This window comes from Pterocles gutturalis, unplaced genomic scaffold, assembly GCF_000699245.1.
Source record: "Pterocles gutturalis isolate BGI_N339 unplaced genomic scaffold, ASM69924v1 scaffold35411, whole genome shotgun sequence".
NCBI lineage: Eukaryota > Metazoa > Chordata > Aves > Pterocliformes > Pteroclidae > Pterocles > Pterocles gutturalis.
Window position 1 is genome coordinate 1 of NW_010099021.1, and position 23,018 is coordinate 23,018.

Consider the following 23,018-nt stretch of genomic DNA (forward strand, 5'->3'; position numbering starts at 1 on the left):
CCTCATCCACTAGACAGGTCACCTGGTCGCATTAACCTTAGCACAACAAGTGCCAGAGTAGATGGACAGAAGAATGGTAAAAGATGATCCATGAGGCTATAGAGAAAAAAATGAATTTGAGTATTTTTATAAATGTGGTTTTTTTCTCTCTTTAGGTTGCACTATGTGGCAATAAATCTGGTGACCTCACTGTGAGGAGATGCTAAAGCAGCACAGACTAGCTGTCTTCCCCACTTCCTTAACAATGTGGTGGATTAGCAGCAATACAATGCTAGATTTTAGATAGGTCACTGAATTTCTTTGACTGGCATAAATATCTGTTCCTAGAAAATTTAGTGAATGTTTGCAGGACTGCAAAGCCCTGTAATGGTGATTTAGTTTCTGAAAGAATAAGTGACCATTCTTATTTTTAAGGAGGAAAAGAGGAGGATGAAGGAAGAAATTGAAAGGAGAAGGGCTGAAGCTGCTGAGAAACGTCAAAAGGTGCCAGAAGATGGCGTATCTGAAGACAAGAAGCCATTTAAATGTTTCAGTCCTAAAGGTTCATCTCTCAAGGTAACCTCCCCACTAACATCTATATAGTGCATAAAAAGTAATGGGGGTTGTAGTCCAAACCAACAGCAGTATGGAAATACTTGAAAACAGACCTGGGAAAATGCTCTGAAATAGACCTTAGCCTGAAACCTTTAGCTGAAAGACTTCATTCATTCATTGGGATGATTGAAAATTAGTGATCTTTTTCTCAAAAAAAAGAGTTACTGGGAGTTACCTGTTGTTGTTGATAAAAAATTTCCAAAAAGGATCTTCACTTTCAAGAGAAAATAATTTTGGAAATGTAGTCGTATTACTGTGTTGATTTTCAGTGTTAATTTATTATGGGAGTGGTGTGTGAACTGGAGTAGCTAAAGATCACAAATTTTCTTTCTCTCCTTCCACATCCATAATGACTTAGTTCCTTGCCAGTTCTACTTTGTCTTTAAGCATATTCACCCTAATCATCATTAACTGAAACTGCCCCATATGGGATTTCTAGCTTATGTCTAAATCTCCTAAAAATAACATCTAGAAGTACTGGGCTGGATTTAATGTTCTTACATAAGAGGGAAAAAAACCCTTCTGTTGCTGCAGGAATTTCTAAGTGGTCTTCTGTGGCCTATATTATATTGGAAGTCAGATAAATCAATTAAATGGCCTTTCAACATGGAAAAGGAATCCTGGCCCCACTGAAATTATTGGGAACTTTGTTTTAGTATTCAGTCCAGTTGCTTTCTCAGCTGAAGCTCAAACTACAGATCTATTAATCACTTTCAGCTATCTTTTCTAATTTTGTGTCATTAGTCATTTAATACAAAACTTTTGTCGCAAAAGGCCCCTTAGTGGTCACCAGAAGAGAAAAGAACCAGGCAGGATGTTATCAGGTAGGAGCTCTTTGGACCATGAAGTGGATCTCCATGGGATTAAGAACTGTATTTGTTGAGTGACAAACTGCATTTGCTCAACATTACATTTCCACTCACAGAGAGCTACATTTTGAACAGATCTGGAGCTTCAGCCCTGTACTGTTTGGGTCCAGTTCTAGAAAATACAGTGTCCAAATGCTTTTGATTGGGCTTGCCTTTGACTTCTCAGACATATCTGAACCTGAAATACAAGGATTGAATACATACAGCTGTGAATGAAGACTGCCAAGCTTCACGACTTGCTCCTGTTAGATAAACCTGGTCTTGCCATTTCAGTTGCAAAAGACCATGTCAATAACAGACACTATAAATGTACAGCTTCGTCCCAGCCCTCCTGGGGGGGGGGGGGGGGGGTTTTTTTTTTTTTTTTTTTTTTTGTGGGGGCCTTTTTTCTTTTTCTTCTTTCTGTTTATGGAGATGCCTTTTATGACATACATTTAGAGCTTTAGTTCACAGATGACTCAGAAGAGAGGAAATCATACTTGAAAACACATAATAGAAAGATATAGATCATAATTTTGGGGAGAGTGGGAAAACACACTGGATTTGGCAGGAAATTAATAGCTTTAAGAGAACTTTTGGACTGGTGCTACACTATTCTACTAAGTATATTTTTAGAGAAAAGCTGTAATTTTCCAGATGTTGTAAGCATCCAAAGTCCTATTTTTTTATGGTAATTGCTGTTGGTTTTTTACAGCTTGTTAGATAGAAGTTGTTTGTTACAAAACTCAATATATGCAACTCTGTACACATTTTTTTCTCTTTCTGTTTCTCTCTCTGAGAAATTAGTGATACCGTACATATTCCAGTCTGGTGTTTGTGGATGGTCAGAGTAGATATGCAGTGCTATTGAACTTCACACCCTAAACTGGTTCTTGGCCTTCTGTGGTCAATAGCGGAGGAGAGAATAATCTTAATTTAATATCCCAATGTCAAATTCGATGTCAAACTCCAGTTTTTAGAAGACAGTATATTTTTTTACCTTTCATTTGGACAGACTTCTCAGGCTAGTCTAACCTGTTTGGTACACAGTTTTCTCACTGCCTTTTATGCACTGCCCAAGTTATCTTTTGACTTGTAAAGCATCTGGCACATATTTTCTCCCTTGATGAATGTATCATCTGGTTAGATGTGTCATGAGTCATGTGAGAACCCTAAGTGCACAATTGTGGGTGGGCGGTTGGAATTAATAATGAAAAAAGGGAGGATCAGTATTAAAATTGTGTGATTCACGTACACATTCTGAATTCCACTAGATAACAATCTGGGAAAGAATCTTTTTGTCCTTCCTGATGTGAGAGGTTTTTGGGAAGAAAAATAAGTTCCTGGTAGTGACTTGGATGAGGAAAGTAGGGCATGGCTGATGGATGCACATATATAAATATATGTATGCAAACATGGACATAACATACATACATGCTTATACATAGAAAGAACTACTGTGGTTACCTAATCTGGCCTTTAGTAAATCATAGCCTGCACATTGTTGACAACTCCCATTGTTTTAACTGTTAAATAAAGTATTTCCTTGAAACTTGAGACACTACTTCAGCTGAACTACTACGGCAGCATGGAGACTGGTCCTTTCAAAGGGGACAATGAAGAGGAAGCATGCAAAGTAAATACAGGCCAAGTTCATCAACAGCTCAGGGACAGAAGCATCTTGGATTTCTCAGGGCTGGTGGAATCCCTATGGGCAGCAGCAGCAGTACCAAACCTCTGTTCAGCCTCTGCCTTCTCTCTTGTGGGGTTTGGTTTTTGTTTTTCCTGTTTGTTTGTGTATATATATATATATATATGGCTAAAGACTGGAACAACCTCTGCTGCTCTCCCATCTTGCTCTAGCTCATGCTTTCCTTAGTTTAGTTCATACAAATGATGCTGCAGTAGACGAATCAGATTTCCTGCATAATCTTTGTTCATTGTCCTTTTTAGATAAGTTCAGTCATCATGTTTTCTTTGGGAAGCAGTGTTATTGACTTCTTGTATAACTATTCTCTAGGTCAGTTGGGAAAGGACATTATATTTTGATACTGAGTCTCCTCTTGGAGGTGAGCTCCACCACTACAGAAATGCAAAAGCAGTTAGGTGTTGAAGGGAGGAAGCAATGGTATGAGGTTGGGAGCCTGGGATATCTCCTGTCTTTGCAGGAAATGTCTTCTGGGAAACATGGGCTGATGTGGCAGCCCGCTCTCTCTGCAAGGCAATGCTGATAGCTAGGCCAGAAGGTAGGACTTCTCAGGGCTTGAGATTTTTCTTTCCTTAAAGACCTGTCTTATACTATCTCATTATTGTTCTCAATACCTGACAGCTGGAGCAATGACTGGAAAGAATTAGACTCCATGCATTCAGTTCTTCCTAGATGAGCTACTCTTGCAACAGAGGGAAGATGGAGTGGTAAAGAACAGGATTTGTGACATTTGTTTTTCCCCCATCTTTGATGCTGATGGCAGCACTCTAGTCTGGCAGGTAAACTGGAGTAAATTGGTACACTCTGCACAGATGCTGCTGACAGCAGAAAAAAGCCTAACTGCTTAGTGAAGCAAAAGAGTGTGTAAGCCACTCAGGGAAGGTAAAGATAAGCCACTTTACTCCCAGGGGCTGCCACTCAAAATGGATTGCCACTAGGTTCTTCCACCTGTTGGATATGCAGAAAAATTATAATTTTTATAATAGCATGTATTTCTTGCTCCCCTTCCTCCTTGAACATTTTTTGAGAAGAGTTTTTCTATATATCAGTTTGCAACGCTTTCTGTCACGTAATATCTAATAGACAGTTTAAAATTCCTAAGAATGATTTAACACCTTTGTATGAGACAAGTTTTACTGGGAATATCTAGATGTTTTTTTGTTTCCCAAGTCATTGGCTCAAATTGTGTGTTAACTCGTACCTCTTCCATTCTGTTTCTGTTCTTGGAGAATGTACAGATGGAAGACAGTACACTTTGACAGTCACACTTCAAATTTTTTTTAATAGGCAAGACATTTGCTGCACAATCAGTGAAAAAAATGTCTATATTGAATGTGGATAAATGCATACACATATCACTGTGTAACATCTTGTTTAATTTATTCCTTGCCACCTCTATGTGTTGACCCTTTTGAATAAGGCCCTAATTAGATGTGAGACTCTGCATGGTTTTGATCTATGTCCGTTGGTTTAATTTCTGACTTTACCAGCAGAAGGATAGGTGTCCATCTAAGCATTTTATTGTTTAATCTAATCTTCTCTGGTAGTTAATAGAGAGAGTAAAGGTCACCCTCAGCAGACAAGCAGTCCCACCTTTCCTAGGGCCAAGTAAGCTCCTCTGCCTCTCCACTGACTAAAGAGGGAACCAAAATGAGTAACTTCGACTAAACACTTAACTTTCAAACAGCTGAGGTTAGGTCGGAGAACCACAGCCTGAGATGCTATCTTCTTTTTCTCTAGTAATAATTTAATTAGAAGCTGTCAAGTAGAGTTTTTGTAGTACAAGTGTGTTCTGTGTCCCAGGCTTTGGAAAATATTCTATGGTGACAAAACACAGTCCAAGCTATTTAACAAGATCCTGTTAAAATGAATGTAGAAAAAAGATTATTCCTATTTCCTGGTCTCAAACTGAGGAAACATCTTGTATTTTGTGCTAACCACCTTGCTTTGTCTATTTCTCTTACAGATCTATTTTGTAATACTATTTACTGTATGTGTCAATCATTTTAAATACTTTGCATGGAGTTTGTGTGGTGTGCAGTGGATAAATGACCTTTAGATGTTGCTGTGCAGTCTATATGTATTTGACCTTTAGGTTGAATACACATGTATACAGGTGTGTTTGCTCTAGGGATATTCAATGTATGCTTCTGTTCTGTGCATGCTGTGTTTTGAGGGAGATGCTCTAAAACAAATTCTCATATTAGTGTGCAGAAAATTTGCTATCCATCCACACAATGCACCTGCTTCCTTGGGAACAGGACTATGTTCAGCTCTGAGGTCGCTTCCTAACTCTTCTCTCCTGTTTAACTTATTTTCTGGTTTTCTTCCTCACTCTCTTGTTCTGAAGACTTACTCTTGATACTGCAGCAGGTACTCTGAGAACTGCTGTTTCCAGTGGGTAAAGAATGACCCCATGTATTTTTACTACAACACCAAGAATACATGTCCCTCTTCCCCCCAACCTTATACCCCTCTTCCTCCAGTGCCTACCGAAGCCAATTTTTCCTGCTGTGTGGAAACATCTCTCCCTCCTGAACATAGCAAGACTATAAAGATGCTATTGTTAGCATCTTTTAGGTATCTTTTAGGATCTATCCTTTTTGTAAGAATTCAAGTAGAATATCAACTCGTCTAAACCAGAAGATGCCGTAAATTAGTTATTAGATGGTTACTTTGAGTCCTGGTTCTTTGAGATAGTCCATATTGTTTGTCCTTGCCATCCAGGGCTTCACTGATGCAGTTGGAGAATTACTCGTTCATGCAGAGCAAGGGAGAAACCGGATGGACTAATTCACCATTTTTGATGCATTACTGCTTATGACCCAGAGATCAGCACTGTGGGAAACTTTTCCTATTATGCCATAGTCGAGGATGCAACATGTTTTAAGTTACCATTGCAGATCTGTTTAGTCACTGTTAATCAAATAATTTACTTGCTCGTTTTAATGGCGATGCCGACTGTATTTCCTCCGGGTGAAACCAAGTTGTAAACTGTTAAGGCTGTCAGAAGAGCCACAGGTCCGGACCCGTGTGGGTGCGCATGGCTCTGCAGCTCCTGCCTGGTGTATTGCTGCCACCTTGTGACCACGGTGCATTGAAACAGTTGGTACATATCCGAGCAAAGCCCATCTTTAATATAAAGTCATGGAATCATAGAATGGTTTGGGTTGGAAGGGACCTTAAAGATCATCAAGTTCCAACCCCCCTGCCATGGGCAGGGACACCCTCCACTAGACCAGGCTGCTCAAAGCCTCATCCAGCCTGGCCCCGAACACCTCCAGGGATGGGGCATCCACAGCTTCTTTGGGCAACCTTTCCACTCAGGATTTATTTAGATCATATATTGGTAACTAAAACTGTTAATGTAAACTATTCTGTAATAGTATATATATATTTTTTAGAGCTTTAGAGGTGCCTTTGAGCTGGATTGACGGTAGCTGGAGTTCCTCCAGTAACCTTGTTTGGCAATTCTGCACTGAAGTGAACTGCCTGAGTTTTTGCTTCAGAAATAAAACATGAGAGCCTTTTGATGGGATTGCTGTGGGATTTAGTATTCGTGTACAGCCTGGATGCTAAAGGGCACTGAGGAGAACTATTTAAAGGAATGGCTGTCATTGCCTTATATTAAAGGCATGAATGCCAGAGCAGTCACTGTTAAAGTAACTTGAAAATGGACAACCTGTACTGAGACTGGGGAGTCCCCAGGCATCGAGCCAGGCTGATTAATGGCCATTTCTATCCCCTGGAGCTATGTGTGTATATTTTACTCTTAAGTGAAGCTGTAGAGCTTGGGACAAGAAGTGGAACAATGCAATGTGGAAGAGACTTGAGGAAGTTTGATTAAAGTATTCCTTGACCCAGAATGCAAACAGACCCCAAACTATTGTGAAATCTTTTAAAACTTTGTTCGTGAATGGAGTCTTTTTGTTTTCAAGTTATTGAGAGATTTGGCATGTCTTATAAGTCCTGCATGTTTTTTTCCCTGGAAACATTACAATATTTTCCTACACACAGAGTAGAAAATTATAATGAAATGTAAGATACAAGTTTGTATAATAACAGCTGGTAGATATTGACTCAGCAGCAACCCTACTTGAACATGAGCAGAGTACAGTCTGATTGTTTTTTTGGAGCTCAAATTAAATTGTGTCCTGCAAAAACATGCATGAGGTAGGGTATGTGGCTAAGCTCCAAACCTGGCCTAGGCTGATGTCTTAACTCAGAAAATCTTTATTAAATTTGCTGCCTGTCTCAAGAGATATGTACTTGCTCTTATGTGGGAGATATGAGGAAATTTGTCATAGATCTTGTGAATGTCAACCCCTTTCATAAGATGAACTTCTTCCTCTTTCTCCTTTCTGTATTGGTGGTTTGCTCTCTTGTTACAAATGAAGCACTAAAAAAAATATGCAGGATGGAAACATTAATGCAGAAAATACATCGACCTTTATGAATCTGTAGCATCATAGGCTCCTAACTATAAAACCTGTGTGTGTGTCTGTGGTGATTTCTGTTGGAATGCATCTCTTTCATATTGACCTTTTGACATTTAAAATTACATTTTAGCCTGACCTTGTACAGGCTGCCTTTTTGTTAATTTTAAACTTACAGCTCTTGTTTTCTTTCTTCTCTAGATAGAGGAGCGAGCAGAATTTTTGAACAAATCCGCTCAGAAGAGGTAAAGCAATAAAACAATATGTTCAGTCAAAAAACCCGGTGTTTAATTGGAGGGAATAATAATTTCTTTCTCTTTTTCTACTTCCTACAGTGGTATGAAACCCACACACACGACAGCAGTTGTCTCAAAGATTGACAGTAGACTTGAGCAATACACGAGTGCAGTTGTGGTAAGTTAATTCCAGGTCATGATGGCTCTAGCTTTTGGGACTTTAATCAACCTAGTTTTTACAGTTCGAGAAGTGCAGGGATTTTTGGTCACAAACCCTTTTTTAATGTGACTTCAAAGACAAAATGCTTGAGGCACACCTATGACCAACATCCAGATATATATCTAAATAAAACTTCAGATTCATGTCTTCCCTTTCATGCTACAGTTTGCTCTGCTTTGTAAGCTTGGGGTAGCTCTTGAAAAACTCAGTCAGCATCTTTTGAGTGACAGTCTCATCCTCTTCTTGGCTGATGAAAGTGCTATCAGCAGAGAGCTGATAGTCATCTTGAGCAAAGCTGACCTAGCAGCTAATTTTGGAGAGCAAGGAACTCTGTTTGTGTTGCTAGCTGCCACTAGGTTCACTCCTGGAATTTCCCAGGAGTGAAATTCCTTGGGAAAGAAAGACACTTAAGTGAACTAGGGAGTTAAGTAGTGACAAAGGAAAAACAGAATCAAAATAAGATACAGAATTTGACCCCAGGTGACTTTGACAAATAGTGGCTAATAATGTGACCAGAAGCCAGAATTGAAGGCTTCTTTCTTTTCCTAGTCCAAGGAAAAAATAGGTGTTTGCTTTCTTTTTTAGTTTTGTTTTGTGGTTTTGTTTGTTTGTTGGTTTGTTTGTTTGTGATTTTTATCTGTTTTTATAAATCAGTGAGTACAGACAATGTGGAAGCTACTGGTTAATACAGCAGGCCAGCTAGACCAGGTTTGTAAGTGTCATGGGAATAGAATAGTATAAAAAGGGATATTATCTTAAGAGCTGTGATGAAGGTCTAGCACTTCTTTATTCCATGCTGGATTTTTTTTCACCTCTTGTTCACATATAGAGTCTAAGCATGGTATTCCATTAAGGTATTAATTGGTTAGGCTTTATTATCGTCTAACTTAAAGGAAAATTTAGTAATTAAAGATCAATTAACAAAGGCTTTTTTTTTTTTTCTGTGACTGCTGTCCATTTAACCTTTCTGCTAGGAAGGCTATCAGTGCTGGAGAGTTTTATACCGTGTGTCAGTTCCTGATGAAAAAAGCACATGCATTACAGTGCTGAAGGCTCAGGCTTTCCTCCAGCACCTATGTCAAGCTGAAGGTAGCTCAAACCCCTGCATTAGAGATGAATGTCAGCGTGACACCCAGCAGTCCCCATATCGTCAAAGTAGAAACTTAACAGTTTCTGTCCTCCCACTTCACTCTGTGCCTTTTCTGGATGACATATAACCACCCTAGAGTGACTAGGGCTTTAATTTGGCACTTGGAGTTTGACGTTAAACTCCTTAGTGAGAGTGGGTGGGTTGGAGCTACAGCTCCATCTTTCATAAGAAATTTGTGTAATAGTGAAGTCAGGGTTTTTCAACCCATAAACACCAGACCAGCCCACCCACCAGCTTATGTTAGGTTCTCCAGTATTTTCAGTAGGGCTGTGCTAAGGTCATGAGTTTTTATGCTCCATTTAGATATTAAAAAACATACTCTACAGCAAGCTTGCAGTGCAGCTTCACAGTTATATACAGCTCCCATTTGACTTGAAATTATTCCTTTGCTGGGTTTCTGATTTTCCAAAAGTTGCCAAATGACTTGCTTTGCAACTAGAGAGGCAAAGCTTCATCAGGTTCTTATTCTCCTCAAATCTGTGTTATGTAAAATGTACAAGAATTTTTAAAAAAAGGAACAGGAGGAGTTTAGTCCAGTGTTTTTAGCAACCATGCAAAAGACACACTGCCAAAAAAAAAAAAAATCCCAGTCCCATAACCCTCGACTCTTTAAAAAAACACCTTATTCCAAATATACTGTAATTGCTGAAATTTACCCCTGGAATCTGGAGTTGTGAGGTTAAGTTGTCTGAGACAGATGGAGCATAGTTTGATGCTGAATGACAGAGCAGACTTTCTCCCCTTCCTCTGTCTAAGGATTTTCATAGCTGTGTCCCTGAAAGAGCTATGCTTATAGGACGCAGGTGCTAAGACTTGAAAGAGGACAAACAAAAGCCTTGGAGCAGTTGTGTGCAGAGATAAGGTTTGCCACGAGCTTTAGAAATGTAACAGATGCAAAAATTTAAGTGATTGCAGTTTTCATAGCTGGCCGTGTCAAGGATGCAACTGCAAATCAAAAAGGGCAGAGTCTCAGTGGCATCTCTTGAGCTGGGTAATCCCTTCTGTCTTTACATGATTGCCACTAGAACCATTTACAGCGGCTGCATTCCCCAGCAATGCCCCAGAGTCAAACCACCTTGCAACTCCAGCTCTTAAAGCTACAGCAACGGGCCTCAATTTTTCTGCAGGGCACAAAGGCTGCAAGACCAGCTAAGCCAGCAGCGTCCGACCTTCCTGTTCCAGCTGAGGGTGTCCGTAATATCAAGAGCATGTGGGAGAAAGGGAATGTTTTTTCATCACCTTCTGGGCCAGGAACACCAAATAAGGTATGTGCTTAATTTTACATAGTGATTATAAAAATTGTGTTATGGACCTGACCTTGCTGTTCATATTCCTATGAGTAAGTCTGGCTGCTCCCATTGACAACACTAGTGAAGAATATCCCAAAGGATGCTGAGGTACTTAGAAACCCACAAAATTGTGTGGCTGCAATGTTGAGTATAATGGAAGAATTTCATGACGTACTGAGCTAAGTTATGAGACATTCCAGAGTCACATCAGATATCTCAGACAAATATATCTGGGTAGTTCAAGCAGAGTACAAAGAAATTCTTTGTGTTGGAAAAAATTATTTTAGGGGGGCTAAGAAGAATTAAATAGGCAAGATAATGATGATGGTTTATAGATAATGCACAGAAGTGTTTGTGAGACCTTTATCTTTCTACGTAAATATTTAAGGCAACATTTCCTTTCCATAAATTGATGTGAGTTGATGAGCATTCTTCATAGCCAAAAAACTGAGCCATAGATTGAAGGGCATTTTTACAGAAAGCCATGAAATTTTAGTAATTTGTCCTAACCTTTTAAAGAGTTTATTTTAATGATTTAAATTTTAGGCTGCTTAACTGCTCTATTGCTTTTTTGAAAGAAAATTAGTTTAACAAAACAAAAATGTAGACTTAGACCGGTGTCTTCTTTTATGCTAAAGATTTTTTCTTGGAGTTCGGGCTTATGACAAAAACAGCAGGTTTATGTCCAACGTCTATTCCTGGGTTAGCACTAAAGTGGAAATGATTTAGTAGTACTGTGTAGTTCACAGGACATATCTTCATAGCACACAGGATGACTCTTAGCCATAGCCTCAGTGGGGACCTCTATATTAAACTCAGGCTTGGCTTTGTTTTTAAATCTAAACTGTGGAAAACATAGCAAAAGCTATTCTGAAAGTCTTCTGATTAGATAATATTGTTTTGCAGGAAACTGCTGGACTGAAAGTTGGTGTCTCCAGTCGTATCAATGAGTGGTTAACCAAGACCCCAGAAGGCAACAAATCACCCGCTCCAAAACCTTCTGTAAGTAGACCTGCAACAACCAGCTCTTCAATAGGTGGCTTCTCTCCTGGGGCAGAGGTGGTGACAGTGCTTCCTCAACCAGCTGATGGTCTTTGGAGGAACCTTGCAGCATGTTCTCTCTTCGAAGCTCACAGAGGCCCTCTGGCTGCTGACTCCTGGGTAGTCAAAAAAGGGGGAGATGGTACAGGGTAGTTCTCACCACAAAGCTTAGGGGTGCTCTGAAAAGGCAGTACTCAGAGAAGCATTTCTCTGGTAGAGAAGGACATTAATTTAACACCTGTGAAAGGCCTACCATTAATTTAGAAATTACTAGCCGTAGACCTTGGATGAAACACTTGTACTTTGGTCCTTGCCCTATAAAATTCTTCCAAGTATATTTTTAAAGACAACTGAAATACTTTAATCATTTATGAGCCTAAATGTAGTTTCTAATGAAGGCCCTTTAGGATGCCCATTATTTCAGCAAGAATCAGAGCAGAAAATGCTATCAAAGTAATAAGCTGGGAATGTGGGAAGCAGCAGTGTGGATGTGGGAAGGAGCAGAAACAGGTAATTGTGGGGTGGGAAGGGCTAGGGATGAGGAACTGGAGCTGTAGTTATCCATATTGGAGAATAGCAGGGCATCACTTGTGGTGTTAATGATTCAACTTTGGGGTTTTATTAAATAACTGGTTTCTTCCGATATCCTTGTGCAGCATTTTTCTGACAGTCCACTTGCCCTTTATAAAAGGTGCAGTCTGACAAACGCTTTCTTAAGTCACACTCCTGTTTTTCCCAAACAGGAGCTTGAGATGTGCAGCATTGTCCCTAATGTCAGTATTGACCGGTAGCTACACGGAGATTGTGTCCTTATGGACACCAATATAAAAACAAGTCATTGTGACTTCTGTATTTAATCACAACCGCTGAAAACCAGCAAAGAATCTGCCTTCAGATTTTCTTCTTCCTTTTAAGTTGTATCTTTTGGATAATGTAAAACTAACATTTTGTTTTCCCTTCAGCCAACTGTTTCTGTCTATGTCTTCATTTCCCTCTTTCTCAATAGATTGTTCTTTCTTCTTTCAATATCTCTGCTTGAAGGAACCTGCCCTCCTCCTATTCTTCTTCTTTGGGGGTCTGTTTGCTAAGTTGGTCAGGTAAACCTGTTTATAATTGACTATGAATTATATACATCTGTAATGTGTGATTTTTTTTTTTTACTTTTTTGTTTTTTTTTAAACGAGGATAAATCAAAGGGAAACCTAGAATTTCTTAGTTAGCAAATAACTTCCTACACCCATCACATTCCACCAAAATAAAGAATCATTCAAAGCTTTTGTGACCATCAAGATTCTTGTGGCTTTTGGAACAACAGTCACTTAAAAGTAGATGGAGCAAAGATCTCAATTGGTTTTATGGTGAACCTAAGGCACAGGTCCTAAATGAGTTCAGGATTATGGAAGTGGTTTTGTGATAATGTCCACCACAAGTGTTTTGTGATGAGGTTCACTGCAATTTTGCTGTTTTCTTCCTTCTCTGTAACTGCTGAACTGGCTTTTTGAAGTACAGAATTGACTTAAAGTCTTAACCATCAGCAACCCTCTTTGGCTGTAAATTATGATCAGTTCTAGAGCATCTCTGTTGGGTGCAAATACCTCTTGAAGAAATCACATTTCCATTCATCACTGAGCATTTCTCTGCCCAAGTTAGAAATTTTCATTTACAGAAAATTACCTATCTATGGATGGCAAGAACAAGATTCTAGAAACTGTGCAGGACTTGAACACTTTTTGAAAAGGAGAGTACTTATGTGCAAAATTGTTCAGAAAGCGTCTTTTGTTTGCCAGCCACAGGGTTAGATACCAATCTGTCTGTCCTTAAGCATTGCTGCTAGCCTAGCATATCTCATCTTGATTTGCACCCTGCTTTTCCTCAAGAAGCAGCATTTTTGTTTGGGTTTTGCTTAAAGTCTCTATATACACTAATTTTCAGAGAATATTGTTGTTTTTAATGATTTAACCTCACGTGTTTTTTTCTGCCAGTGTAGTGACTGGTACATGCTGAGGTTTTAAAGGATGCAATGGAAATTCAAATGGATGTGAAAGACTACCATGTTAAATCCTGAAACTTACATTTGAGAATGCAGACGAAGATCTGATTTTCTGTTTTATTAGAAGTCTTACTCTATTTTTTTACAGTTTTTTCATTAAATATTTTACTTCTGATCTAAAATAGCTGAGACAAGTTACTTTGAGTTCCTCCCTAACAGAAATACAATTTCTGAAAATAATTTTTTTTTCTGCAAAAATTGGAATTGTCTTTCCTAAAAACCTGATAGTGCTGTAACTTTTAACTTGTACTCCCTAGTATTGAATGCAATAAGTTATGTCCAGTCTATGAAACACTAAAGAGGTGCAGCAGGATGCTTTTTTGTTGTAAAACATGTATATTTGTGGAGTGATTATGTGAAAAGTCATTCTGAATAGCTTTATAATTGATAGACAATGTAACATTTATCACTGGTGTATGCTCCTCAACTTTTCTTATAAGGAAGTTGCATTCTAACTTTTTCTCTAACGAATTAAAATAAACCTGAACTAATGTTGGTTTCTGTTCTCTGACATTATTTTTAAAATACAGGATTTAAAACCAGGAGACGTGTCCGGCAAACGTAATCTCTGGGAGAAGCAGTCAGTTGAAAAGCCAGCTGCTTCTTCTAAGGTAACAATTCAGTGCCTTGTTAAAAGGATAATATCTCTGTGGGAGGCTTTCTAGGGGGAAGGTGGCATTTGCCTTCATACTGTTGGTCAGTTGGAATTAGGCATCTACAGGTCTTTTGTTACTAACCTCCCATTTTATCTGTAAAAGAAAGTACAATGAGGAAAGCTATGGACAGCATGTCACTTTTATATTCCTATTTGGCAGACCTGTGTTGTGCATGGAAATCTGTCCTTTGCATGGAGTTGATTTTTTTCCTATTATGAATAGCTGTGTTTTCCAGTATTCAACTTTAAGAATGGGTTATTACTTTTTCAAACAGGTATCACCTATGGGAAAAAAATCAGAGACTAATGGTAAGTAATTCTAATAATACACCTACATATTAAGTAGAAACTTTGCCACATTTTCACATGGGCGACAACCCTTTTTACCTTTACCTTCCAAAAGCTCCATTGCAAAATCATCAAAACATGAATGTTTGAGAAATAAACCTAAATCATCTTTCTAGGAGGACTGAGAACTAGCAGTGCTCCAGTCATGTTTGCAAAGCCTTGTTCAAGTGACATGCATAGCATGTTTGCTGTAGCTGGAGAGTTTCATTAAACTGAGTGAGGTCCGCATAATGGGATGGTCATTTAACTAATTACAACAAATACAAGGCATCTAGGAAAAGCTCTTTTAAAGGTTGCAGCAGCAATGGATATGCCTTTCGTAAGTGAAGAGAGGGAACCCAAAAAGCGAGGCTGTTGTAGCAATATTATTTGAGCAGAAATGGAAGATTTCAGTACTACTGAGAACAAGCCCTGCATCTGATTTTGAACACTGCCACTGGGTAACAGGGAAGTCTGATGAAAATTCAGCAGCACTGATTTTTAAAAGTAATTCCTCTGGCTGGTTGTCACATGTGCTCGTGCTCACCCAGACTGGACTGGAGTTCAAACACACTCAACAGCAGCATTGCTTTTGCTGGAGCTGTGCATTGGTGTTTTCTGAAGGCAAAAAGAGTCTTACTCCTGTAACTTTGAAACTACTAGTTTGGGAAACACAACCTAGTTGTACAGAAATAAATCAGCAATATTAGCCTCCTAGCTTTTTAAATTTTCTTTTTATTCTAAAACACTCCAAATAAAACCAATTAAAGGAATTATGTGCCTAAAGACCAGTGGGGAAGAATGGAAGCTCACTGATCAATTTAATAGCTTTAAGATGCCTTGCAACATCCCTTGACTCTTCACTAGGTATTAAATGATCAAATATAAACCAACTTTTTGTTTTCTACACATTAATATGTGTAGACTTCCTTCTTCACATTTGTATGTGAAGCCAGAGCTGTGGTATGCCCATAGACTTATCAATTTAAAATTGTGCAAAACAAAATCATCTTCCTCCTCATCCTCTTCTTTTTTTAAACTGAGGTGTTAGGAGAGGGCTTTCAGGCTCACTCTGTGTCAGCAGAACTTGGTTCCCACGTGAGGTGTTAATGCTCACGCTTGTTGGCCCCAGGACAGCCCCCGCTGAGAGGTTTGGGCACCACTGAGCTTCTTTGCTAAGGCTGAGATGAAGGCTTCAGCAGAGGGGTTGTAGGAGGAGGGTCTCAGCAGCCAGCTTTCAGTCTTGATGTGGACTCGGAGTGCGTGCACTGAGTGCTGCAGCACAGCCTGCCTTAGCCTGAGAGACGCCCACGCGTGGCTGGGGAGAGGTGAGGCAGGAGCGTGTTGGGTGCAGCACCCTCCACGTTTCTGGGGGGGAAGCTCTTGAGCTCTCCCTGAGCTGCTTCCTGGGGCTGTCAAAGGTGAGAGAGGTCTTGTGGTGAAACCCTGCTCTTGGATACCATCTCTGAGTGATCCCAGAAGGCAAGCACAGCAGCATCCAGCTTGTGTCCTGTCTTCTTACATTCTGTGTGTTAATCTAGAGCCATACCCTCTCTGTTTCAGAGATGCATTCAGGTTATTTCAAGCCGTCTTTAATCTTTCTCTTTCTCAGCAGGTTTGAGACAATTTGAGAAAGAACCATAGAAGGCTACTAACAACGCTGGACCAATCAATTGGGGGGAAAAAAAAAAGGAAAAAAGTGCTAAATTGTTCTTTTTATATTTATGTTTATTTACCAAAATGTCTTTTTGCATTATCCCAGTTAAAACCATGTATATTAGCACTGTATTTAATAATCAGTCTAGACATTCTTCATGATAGTACTGCCTTTGCACAAGAGCCTTTATTCGTAAAGAAACCCATGCTGTGAAATATGTAGACTCTCCTACTGATAGGCATAACTAACTATGTATCTGAACAGTGATTTCAACTAGCATAAGAGGTCAACCCAAAATGCATGTAAAGTGAAGTTGCTTAAGAAGGGTGTGCAGTAAACCTATAAAAACAATGGTTACTTTTGGAATACAGAAGTCTTTCTTTCTGCACTTTAGACTAAGGCATGGAAGAAATATCTTTAGTTGACAATGTAATATTTTCTGTAAGTTGCCCATGTCATGAGAAATACTGCATCAATAACGTGTTTTAATTTTTTTGTTTTATACTTTTTTTTAAGTATCAATTTTTCCATTCTAGTTTAAGTTAATACCTAAATTTGGATGATTATGTTAGCTGTCAGCGGTACTGGTATTTCTTTTTGTTGTTAGTGACTAGTAATTGAATGCAATTTAGAATATATACACATATAGCTTTACAAATTTTAGCCTAAAGGCACTACTAATGGTAGAATGCTTTAATACGTGCTAGAGTATTATATATAGAAATAAACATACATAATTAGCCAATATCACAGCTTAAAAAAATAAAGACAAAATCACACACTTTTCTGTAGTAAACTTTCATAATTGCCATTAGAGGTATGGTGAAATAAGTATTAAAAAAAATTTAAATGTCAGTTGCCTAGTAATGGGTAATTAAAAAGAAAGTATAGTTTTTAAAAGATGAGAAGGTAAGGGTATAGAGGGTCAAAAATAGGTCACTTGTATAAAACGTTGTAGTTTAATTTATATAAAACTACCATAATTAAAAAGGAAAAAAACAAAACTAAACACTGTTGGAGCTTGTTTCAAATGACTGTACACTAAATCTTGCCATCCATCAGTGCCGTACACTAAGTCCACCTAAAATGAAGTAAACCTCTATCTTGATAGTGCTTCTTTTTAACTCTCTCTCCTGAGTATCTTATTTACAGATGTTTTCATTTGTATATAGTAAACACATGGCTGTAAGACGTCAGCTTGGTTTGAATTTACATGCCATACAGCTTAGCATTTACATACTACAGTGTATGGGTGGCATAACTGAGCAACCGAAGTAGCCCTCAAGCACATTGTTAACAGCTTTGCCGTGCACTGGAACTATCAGGATCTTCCTTTTCACCACTTCCATCTCTTACAGCATCTGACTTCTTCCTAAAGAAGAAGAATGTTATATGTCAACACAAAGAGGAGCTCCCCCGCTTGGCTGAAACATCTTGTTCACATATAGAGATACACGTAGTTATCTGTAGGGGGTGAAACTGTGCCTGACATTGTCTCTGAGTTGTCATGTTTTTTGTTTGGGGGTTTTGTAAACACTCCTCTGAGTCTTTCAAATACATCCGATAACTACAATAAAAATGATTTGTTCAAACAATGTATTCTGAAACTGCATCCACAATAAATGGAATATTTCCATCAGCAGCCCCCTGTTTGTTAATGAGTAGGAATAAGCCAGTTGTAACTGGGATAGGAATTGAGCTAAGGCTGTGTAAGATAAAGTATCATTGCAAAGAAGCTCGAAGGATCTCTCCTACAGCAGACAGCCAAGTCATAAAATCAGCAGCTTTAATCTACATGTTCTTAAGGGGGGAAAAAAAAAATCTTAATTGTCTTTTCTATCAGTACAAGATGGGAGCTGTACATCATCCAGACGTCAATGTGCTCAGCAAAGTAGGTTCTGACCTAATGGCACAGCTGTCTCCTCTCCTCCTTTGGAAAATGTTTTCTGTGTGAGAGTCGTTGTGTTTCTTCTGTCTGCCTCAGTGGGAAGTGCTTCCAGGCTTGGATGATCACAGGGACCAAGCCTGGGGAGCTGCTGGCTCTCCCATCATCCTCCTATCCCCTTCATTTTTTCTCTAACAGCAATAGAGCACGTAACTCCCTACTCTAACCATGGAAAGAGGCACTCCCCAGGCTCCTGCCAACTCCACGGGAAGGAATGGGAAGGCTGCAGCAGGCAGAAAGTTTTCTAACTTACTGGGGAGCAAATAATCAGATGCTGACTAATTTAACCTGAATAGAGCTTGTATGCTTGCAAGCGTTCCTGTTCTCATACTGCCCAGCTACGTTGCTTCATTTCTCTTGGAGCTTTGCTGAAGTGACGCTTTTCCTTGTCAACGTAAATAAGTTTCTTTTGCTCCTGGTTATTGCGTTTTCTGAGAGCGTGGAAGTGTGCTGGACACAATCAGTTTTAGTTTTAGAAAATACTGTAATGTGGTGTGGTCTTGGTTTCTTTCCCACCAGCTGGCACCACCTCCTGGCAGAATTTGCCAAAGACAAATCCCAGTGGCTGAGTCAGCAGCACTACAAGCTTTTCTGGTGTTTCGTGTACCATCATGAGGTGATGATTTTTCAGACAATACCAAACTGTCACCTTAGTTTCTGATCATGCTTCCCTACAGTTCATTCTACATCCTAGACAGATTTTCTCTTGTGGGCATGCAGGATGCCACAAAAAAACCTTTTCCAAGCCTGCCTTTGCTTTGGCCTAGCATTATCCACCTGAAAATTGTGAGTCTACTTCAGAGTTTGCTTTGGTGCTTTAAAAGAAATGTTCTTCTATGATTTCCTTAGATGAAGCCAACCTTTGTCTGCGTATATTGTTCTGAGTGCTGCTAGCAGAATTGCAAAAATATAATTTTGTGTTTGAGACTTCCAGAGCAAGCCAGTCTGATTTTGTAGACAGCACTTATGTTTGGCTGTGTATATTTTGATGTGTTTTATCACTGCATATAATGTTGTCTTCAACTTTTCACCACTAATCACACAAGAGTTCAATTTCTAGGTGTTCAGAATGAGGGCTACATGAGGTAACAGGTACAAATTTGTTCTTCAGGTTCTAGCTGTTTGATGCATAAGGCACAAAGTAGTCTTTATCTATTGTCCTTGAACAGGAATTATAGCAGCTCATTTCTATCTATATTAAAATTAAAAAAAAATACTTCAGACATGTTTATAACTAATTGTATGAAACAATTTAAGCACTTCACTGATTAAGTCTTGTTGCTATTGAAACTTTATTCATATAAAATTTTAAAGCATTAGAGATTCAAACTATAAAAATCACAGCTATGTAAAAAGCAAAGTAGTTAAAGAGAGCATTCCTTGACAGCAACTCATGAGCCAGTATGACTGACTGCACTGGAAATAACATAAAAAAATAATGTAAATAACCAGAGTTTTTTGTTAAACGTGTCTTTAATTAAGGAAGACAAGGAAAAAAGGAAATGAAGAGACATTGTCTTTTTACTATTAATCAAAACCAGATTTCTGCTAACCATCTTTACAAAAGACCCATCCCTACTCATGCATTCTTTTACCAGCTAGTGGTTTCCTCCTAAAAAAGCAGGACAAATAACTGCTTGTAATGATTGTCAAATACAGAAGAAGAAATCAAGACCAAGCTACAGAGTACATCTTCTAATCTGGAAGGAGTTACATGGAGGTCTTGCAGAAACCACTGGCATTAATATATTGCTTTGAATGGGTAGTCCTTGTGATTGACATCTCTGAGAAGAGAAAGAAATGGTTATTTAAGTATTGTGGAAGGTATCTTCAGCAGCATTTCCCTGCTGCAGCCTCCCTCCCCCACTGCCAATGTACTCAAGTTTTGCTGCTGTCATTAATTTGAACACAGGCTTGTGAGCAAGCACATGCAACACTGAGATACTGAAGGGAATGCCCTGAATGAATCGCCTCCTGAGGCCAGTTCCAGGACATGTCTCATTACCTGGGGTCCAGGGTTTAAGATATGAGATCTCCCTGCTTTTAGTCATGTATGTTTTCACGCTAAGGGAGATGAAAGTTGGAACTCAACGATCTTTAAGGTCTTTTCCAACCCTAACCATTCTATGATTCTATGAAACTACAGATAGAGATAGGCCTAGTGGAAAATAAGGATAATAAGGAACATTCTGGAGCACTGGAATTGCCCTCCAGTTCCTGTTAAAGGTGAAGATGACATCCATCTACTTTTTAGACAGTCCAAAGTCAAACACCTAGTGGCAGGGGAGGTGGGGGGAAGCTACAAAGTGTGCTTCGTGCGTTTATGACTTGAGGTAGGAACATATTGCATCCACACTGAGTGTATAATTAAGAAATTGTCTTATTCCCCAGCCAATACTCTTGAAGTAATCAAGATAGTCTTTTTCTCTCTGAGGTGATGTTCGTAGCAATGTCTTACAGTTCTGTGTGGCTGAATGCAAACATCCCTGCAGTTTGAGTTGTATGCACAGACAGAACACTTAAGGTGCTAAGGATGGATTACTCCGTGTGTCACAAATACTGGAACTATCAGTAAACATTTCTGCTACAACAGAGGACTACTGGGTAATAACTGTAAATAATTGTCTCACAGTTAATAATCTAAGAATTCTTGCTGGTGGTTCATAGGGGAAATAAGTCCAAAAATGTATCAGCATGTAGTGAAAGTAACACAGAGATACCATCTAAGATTCCAGGCCTTAGGAGCAAACATCCAGCTGCATCTCCCCACCAAGCGGAACCACAGCCTCAAAGTGAGACATAAAGCCGTAACAGGTCTGGTGACTACAGTTTGTTCCTTTACACCCTAAAGAGGGTCTACTAAAGATCTCCCAGGGGGAAAGCACAAAAGTGGGATTCCCTTTCCAGGGCAGCAGAGCTTGGACCACCCTGGTGTAACTCATTTCTCTCCTGGCAGGAACAAAATGCTTTTCCCCAGAGAACAAGTGCAGGTCGTTACATAGTGCTGAGCCCCAGTCTCTACATCTCTGAGCTCTCCTTCCAATTACTCAGGTGCTGCTTGGTTGGAACCATAGAGGACTTACGAGTGTGGGTGCCTATCCTGTGTGAAAAGGTAGCAGCAGTCCCAAGAGAAACTTCACCTTGATGTTTTCCTCAGCACACTGTGTTTTGTCAGACTTGGGAATGACATTCATGTCTCTTTGGATGAGAAAATGGATCAGAACCTAGGAAAGGGCAAGGAGGATCATGAACACAGGGGTGCCAACAAACCTGTTCAAATGCATTTTGTGTTCTTTCTTCCTGCCCTCCCCCCCTCCCCCCCCCTGCACAAACCAATTCCTCTTTCAACAACCGTGTTCACTCTTTGAAAGACAAACCGTTTACACACTGGAGTTTGATGCACCAGCATTTGCTTGCAGCCTACTGACAATCTATAATTGTTTCTGGCCTATGTTGTTTCTACATCCTGTCTTCTCCAGGATTTGTTTTGTTTTCATTTAGGGTTGGAAGGGGGAAGAAAATTATGATGCTTTGGGTTGTGTTACATGGGTGCTCCAACTAAATGAGCATAATGATACTGCAGATTATTTTGGACTCACAGGTAAGTACCTTGCCTAGGTTAAGCTTTTTGAAGTCCTTAGAAGAAAAACCAACTTCTATAGATTTTTAAAGGTTCCCCCCCCCCAAAAGAGGACTGTTGTATACAATATTTTGTCCTGCTTTGCCTGTCTTAAAATATCAGCATGGGTAATTGCTTGTGAATATGTAGATTTTTTTCAAGTGCAATTCCTGCACGCCCTGGGCAAGAACTCACACCTTGCTAGTGTGGCTAGCAACTAATAGAGAAAAAGTTTCATCATGAATAATCAAGCAGCTTTCAATGATTCTTTGTAAACATGAGCAAACAGGGAGCAATCAAGTCTGCAAATTACAGGGTTTATCTGAAGAATAACTTAGTTAACTTACCTGGAGAAAGGAATAACAAGTTAGCTTGATAATTTGTAAGTAAACAAAGTAAACCTCAGAGGAAAGGGGTTCTCAGGGAGCAAGCACTTCTCTCTGGGAGCAGAAGAAATCTCCCTAGGAAGGGGGCAACCTGAGGTAAGCATGTACCACTGCTGATCAGCTCCCCCAAAGCTCAGCACTCATGATCTCTCAGAAAATACCTGAAAATTCATATGAATGCTGGTAAGAACTGAGGCAGTATGAAGAGTCAAGTGCAGCTGAGCCCCATTATACTGTATCTCTAGAGAAGACAGTATCTGCTAAGACTGGCCATCACCTTGTAAAATTGTCTGAGGAGGAGAAATAGATTGCCCTGACAACCCTACTTACCTGGGCAGGAGTCTTATGGTGTCAATCTTCAACTGCAGTCTCTTTAACCTTGGGATCATCCAGCAGCACAGGTTCCCCTTGCTTGGCCCTGTTAAAAGCCAGGATACTGGATGGTAGAAAGGTATTAGCTTCCCTGCAGGAAGCCTGACATTTTGTGTGAAATAATGTGCAGCAAAGCAACAGCACTTTTCTCATTATATTTGCATTATTTACATCATGTGCCTCAAAGATTCAAGTTGCAAATGCATTGCTTTCATTGTATATGAAATCCAGGTACAGTAGTTTATTTAGACCTGAGCCATATTAGGCAACCACTGTAATGACAGCGTGTGGCACAGGCACACCCATGGAGAAGCAAACTGGAGTCAAAGCCTGAAGACCTTTAAACTGTTGAAGTTGGCAAAGCTTTTAATGTGGGGGTAGTTGGGTCCATCCCCACCAGAACTTTAAAACCCTCAATAAAATCTTTCCAAGTCCTGTGTCCCACCTGTGCTAAGCATGGCTGGTGCACACACTAGCCCCAAGCC

General features: G+C 39.5%; 1 protein-coding gene across 1 annotated transcript; it reads left to right on the forward strand.

Annotated features, from left to right (window-relative positions):
• Positions 1 to 155: 155 nt before the first annotated feature.
• On the forward strand, positions 156 to 16,198 carry LOC104462965 (caldesmon, smooth muscle; the record flags this gene model as incomplete). The annotated part of the gene is made up of 9 exons (XM_010075132.1): positions 156 to 191; positions 415 to 555; positions 7,788 to 7,831; positions 7,922 to 8,000; positions 10,320 to 10,457; positions 11,388 to 11,483; positions 14,103 to 14,183; positions 14,503 to 14,536; positions 16,170 to 16,198. Coding segments are annotated over 9 exons (678 nt in total), but the record flags the coding sequence as incomplete, so codon positions are not given.
• Between the last annotated feature and the right edge of the window lie 6,820 nt (positions 16,199 to 23,018).